The sequence below is a fragment of the Brassica oleracea genome, chromosome C3, assembly GCF_000695525.1.
Source record: "Brassica oleracea var. oleracea cultivar TO1000 chromosome C3, BOL, whole genome shotgun sequence".
NCBI classification, from domain to species: domain Eukaryota; kingdom Viridiplantae; phylum Streptophyta; class Magnoliopsida; order Brassicales; family Brassicaceae; genus Brassica; species Brassica oleracea.
The window spans coordinates 29,095,348-29,100,284 of NC_027750.1; the positions used below are offsets into that span (position 1 = coordinate 29,095,348).

A 4,937-nucleotide genomic window follows, 5' to 3' on the forward strand; every position below is an offset into this window, starting at 1 on the left:
CTGCACTCGATCAAGCACATGGATTTTATATTGTTCATGCGACAGAAGCGTGGCTCAGTCTCTTATTATCATCGCTAATGATATTTTGTTTCTGTAATATTGGAAAGTATCGATCAGCCTCAGAAGTGTGGTTCAGCAACGCGCGGAACAAATAAAACGCGTGAGATACACAAACGACTCAACGTGTCGAGACGTGGCGAGAAAATCCCCCTTCTCCAGAGTGACGTGGACGTCTGAGAAGACAGATACTTCAACTTTATATATATAGATAATATTATAAATCAATGTTAACTAAAATTTTATTATAAAAGAAGAAAACAAAAATTCTATATTATTTTTATAAATTTATAATTATATTTTGTATTATATAAAAATAGCAGTGCTATATGAATTAAATATGAAAAATATATTGAATAGGTAAATAAACAAATTTTATACTTTATTTTTTTCATTTAAATAAATTATCACTCATCATTAAAATGGGTTAAAAGTAGTAAACTATATAATATTTTTATACAAAAATAAATGTATTAACATAGGTTAAACTTGTATATCTACAACTATATATTGTCTTTGTAATTATTTTGAAACTCTCAACAATATAATATGTTGTTTAAAAATGTTATATACAAAAATATAATAGTATATTGTAATTATGAAAATAAATTTTAGTAATTCATTTAAAATATTAATAAAAATAAATTTTAACTATAAATTTCTTTTTATTTTAATTATAAAAAAAACTGCTAAGAAAAGTTTAGAAATATTAACAAAAATTCAAATATTTTTTAAAAATAATATATTAATGTAGTAAAAAAATTCAAAATTCATGTAATGTTCCAAACTCAAAAATAGTTGTGTTATTTTTCAAAGTTTTCTTGACAAAATATAAAATTTGAAAATAAATATCCAAACTAAAAATGAAAAAATTTCAAATTTTACAAAGATAAAATCATAAGATCATGAGAAGTATTAATTTAAAAAAAAAACTTAATATCATAAGATCCAAAAATATACTATATCAATAAAATATACTAAAATAATATGATTATGTATACATTTTACTAAAACAATAAGGGCTGTATTATTTAAGAGCTTAAGTGAGAGAGAGAGAGAGAGAGAGAGAGAAAAGAGATCTTCACCTGTAGAACTCAGATTCTCTCACGCGCTTTAGGATCGTTCCTGCTCCTGAGTGATGACCCGTCTCAAGATCCGAATCCAGGATCTTCTCTAGCGATGGCGACGGTGATTGAAACCGAGGTTAACCATGGATTTTCGAAGGAAAGGTATGGAATGGGAGCAGATATTTCTCATGATAACAAGATCGGGATGATATGGTTTCGATACGGAATTTCGGCGAAACGGGCTCGACGGGACTTACGAAGAGACATACGGTATAGAGGTCTTTAAAGGATAGCTCTATGGAGATCTTTGGATTGGATATGGAATCAATCACAAGATTACAGAGGTATGATTTTCGTTCTCACCAAAACGGACCTTTACTCTCTAGATGTTGAAAGTATGGATATTGATCATTATATTGAATGGCATAGAGCGATACTGGATCTTTCAGATTCTCGGATTGCGATTTCCAGAATCTGTTGTAGGAGATATGGTTTTAATGAGTGAGGGGACAAGCATATGGAATTGCTATAAAAGGAGATGTGAGCTACAACTAATATTCACAGTTTCACATCTCATCTCACTAAAGTTTTATATTTCTATTGGTTCTATCTTGGCTTGGCTGATAATTACTCAGAGTCAGCTTGTGGGATATGAAGAGTGGTGAAGCCAACAGGAAACGTTTCAAGTTTTCAATAAAATATCAGTTATGGAAGCTGTTTGGGATCTTTGGTCACGTTTTCTCTCCTGCTTTAATGTTGCTTATTTCTATTTGTGAGTTTAAAGTATTGGAATAAAAAGGGCTTATTTGATTCATACCGGTGTTTCTCTTTTCTCAGGGTCCAGAATGAGATAATTGAAGAGATGAGGTCTCATGGGCTTATTGGGTCTCATGGTTTCATAGTCAGGTTATGGATTCTGCCGTCTGGGTTACTTTTGTTGAAGCAAGCTCTCTGTTTGGTCTCATCAAACCAGTCACAGAGAGTAGAGCTAGATATGGCAAAGATTCGGAAGGGGGTTCTAAGGTTGGCGCAGATTAGTGCAAGGATAGAAACAAGGATCGTGGATGAGCTTTACTTGGACCTGGCGAGTATTCATCCAGCGGTGTCAGGCTCTGCGAATTTTATGCTAGTGGTTCACCTTGACAACAGAAATATTTCAGGAAACGGGGGATATCTTGATATGGTGTTTGGTTTGGGATGGACACGAAGATCACACCTTTTGTCTATAGAAGAATTGTTAGGAAAATATCATTTTGGTGCAGACTATTATTTGTCTATTTCTATTTTAAAAGCGATAAAGAGGAACGTTTTCTTGAAAAAAAAAGAATTATTGGGTATCATCAAATGTTGGTACTTTGGTCGTAGGCTCCGACGTCAACACTTATATTGAAGAGTGGTATTTTATTAATATGTTGGAACTAAGTGCGCTATTAGGCAAATGGTCACACTAGGAAGAGTTTTTCATTGGCACTTATAAAAAATCTACGGTGAACGACTGGCGTGAAGAAATAGGGAGAAATTATATTCACACTGGCGGGAATGGATTATTGGTTTTCATTACTTCGGAATTTATAAAAAGTAATTTTTGTACGGTATTATATTATGATTGGCGTCGTGTAATTTTCGTTGGTATCCTATGGGCGTTTTGGAGTTTATTGTTACTAGAATACATCTTAAACTTGGCGATCATTTTGGTTTTGATTCGCGACTGGCGGTTGTTTGAAAAAAATTGGTATAATGATTATTATAAGGATACTGAACTACTGAGTATTTGAATGCAGTTCTAATATGGTGGCTATGGGATTTTGAGGTTAAAACATTATCGGATATCATTAAACTTGTACCTTCTGGCTCGAAGGAGCAATTCAAATATTGTTATACATGAAAATATTAAGCTGGAATTGAGAAGACTCGGAAGTTATTGGACCATAAGTTATCTTCGGGAAATATAGCACCAACACAAACCAGAATTTTTATTTTTATCTGAAACGAAACAGGATTTCGATTTTGTACAAAGGTTTCATTCACATTCTGGCTATGATAGTCTGGTTACTGTGGATCCAAATGGTAGGAGCGGTGGTTTAGCTCTCTTTATAACAATGAGTATCAAGTTACAATTATATATTCTAGCAACAGAATGATAGATATTGAGGCGGTGGCCAAAGGAAACCAAATATTTCTTATTTTTGTCTATGGGGAACCAATACAAAAGTTAAGAGAACAGGTCTGGGAGAGACTGACTCGGTACGAATTATCACGATCTGAACCTTGGTTTATTATTGGAGATCTAAGTGAGATCACTGGGAATCATGAGAAGGATGGGGGATCCCTAAGATGTGCAACGTCATTCATTCCTTTTAACAACATGATAAGGAATAATGGACTACTAGAATTGCCGGCTTGAGGTAATAAATTTTCATGGCAAGGAAGGAGAGGCAAAGGAAAAGGTGCAGTGACGGTCAGATGTAGATGGGATGGGGCCTTGGCAAATGAGGAATGACATACTCTTTTCCCATGCTCCTACACAGAATACTTGAGGTTGGTGGACTCTGATCATCGTCTTGTGGTCGCTTTTTTGGAAAATAACTTATCAAGGAAAAAAAGGACAGTTCAGGTTTGATAAGAGATGGATCGGGCAGGAAGGTCTTCTGGAATCAATTGTGACAGGCTGGACAAAAAACCAGAGAGGACAAATTGATGATTTTGTTACAAAAATTAATAATTGTCGTCATGAAATTTCCTTATGGCGAAAAGACAATCAACCTTTTGGGAAGGACAAAATTAAAGATCTTCAACATGCACTTAAGGAAGTTCAATCAGATAAAAATAGATCACAAGAGGAGATTCTTGAGGTTTCCAGGAAGTTACAAGAGGCTTATAAATGAATGGGAAGAATATTGGCATCAGAAAAGCCGGAATATGTGGCACTCATCTGGAGATCTTAATACCAAGTTTTACCATGCCCTGACAAAGCAGCGTAGGGTCTGCAATAAAATAGTGGGACTTCATGATGAAATGGGTAATTGGATAGCATAAGAGAATGGAATTGAGAAGGTGGCGGTTGATTATTTTGAAGGTCTTTTTAGTACCACCACTCCAACGGACTTTAACTTTTTGGAAGAGATAGTACCGTCTATTTTCCCCCCCAAATGAATCAAGTATTATTGAGAATAGCAATAGAGGAAGAGGTCCGACAAGCTTTATTCATGATGCACCCAGAGAAAGTGCCAGGTCCGGATGGAATGACACCCCTGTTTTTTTTTCAGCATTCCTGGCATGTTATTAAGAAGGATGTGGTCGAGATGGTGAATAATTTTTTGGTTACATGAGATATGGATCCACGGTTAAATATTACTAATATTTGTATGATTCCGAAAATAGAGAGATCTACAAGGATGACGGAACTGAGGCCGATAAGTTTATGTAATGTGGGTTACAAGATTATCTCGAAAGTTCTGTGTCAACGACTGAAATTTGCCTCCCACGACTAATATCAGAGACACAATCGGCTTTGTGGAAGGAAGGTTAATATCAGATAATATTCTTATACCGCTGGAAATGTTTCATGGACTGAGAACCAATAAGTCATGTCAAAATAAGTTTATGGCGATCAAAACGGATATGAGCAAGGCGTATGATAGGATAGAGTGGAGGTTTATTGAGGCTCTTCTTCACAAAATGGGGTTTGATCCTCGTTGGATCAATTTAATGTTTGAATGTATATCTTCGGTTCAATATAGGGTACTTCTCAATGGTCAGCCGCGACGTCTTATAATTCCCCAGCGGGGCTTACGTCAAGGGGACCTTTGTCTC

At 35.1% G+C, this 4,937-nt stretch overlaps 1 protein-coding gene across 5 annotated transcripts; it reads left to right on the forward strand.

The window, feature by feature from the left end:
- The first annotated feature begins 1,092 nt into the window (after positions 1 to 1,092).
- LOC106329201 lies at positions 1,093 to 2,802 on the forward strand. Of its 5 annotated transcripts, XR_001267760.1 has the most exons (3): positions 1,093 to 1,664; positions 1,760 to 1,854; positions 1,962 to 2,509. XR_001267760.1 is itself a non-coding variant. In XM_013767811.1 (2 exons), exons 1-2 carry the CDS (start codon positions 1,832 to 1,834, stop codon positions 2,512 to 2,514), a joined length of 576 nt encoding a protein of 191 aa, XP_013623265.1. In that variant the 5' UTR covers positions 1,093 to 1,831; the 3' UTR covers positions 2,515 to 2,529. The 5 variants fall into 5 exon arrangements, 2 of the variants coding, with proteins under 2 accessions (XP_013623265.1, XP_013623264.1); XR_001267759.1 differs by having other exon boundaries at positions 1,093 to 1,468; positions 1,554 to 2,802; XR_001267758.1 differs by having other exon boundaries at positions 1,093 to 1,468; positions 1,574 to 2,802.
- Positions 2,803 to 4,937: the final 2,135 nt, after the last annotated feature.

Excerpts from the sequence above, each read along its gene's own strand:
- LOC106329201 (XM_013767810.1), top strand. The coding sequence starts at position 1,422 with ATGGAGATCTTTGGATTGGATATGGAATCAATCACAAGATTACAGAG. Across the intron at positions 1,469-1,961 it reads TCAATCACAAGATTACAGAG|GGTCCAGAATGAGATAATTG; the intron begins GTATGATTTTCG and ends CTCTTTTCTCAG.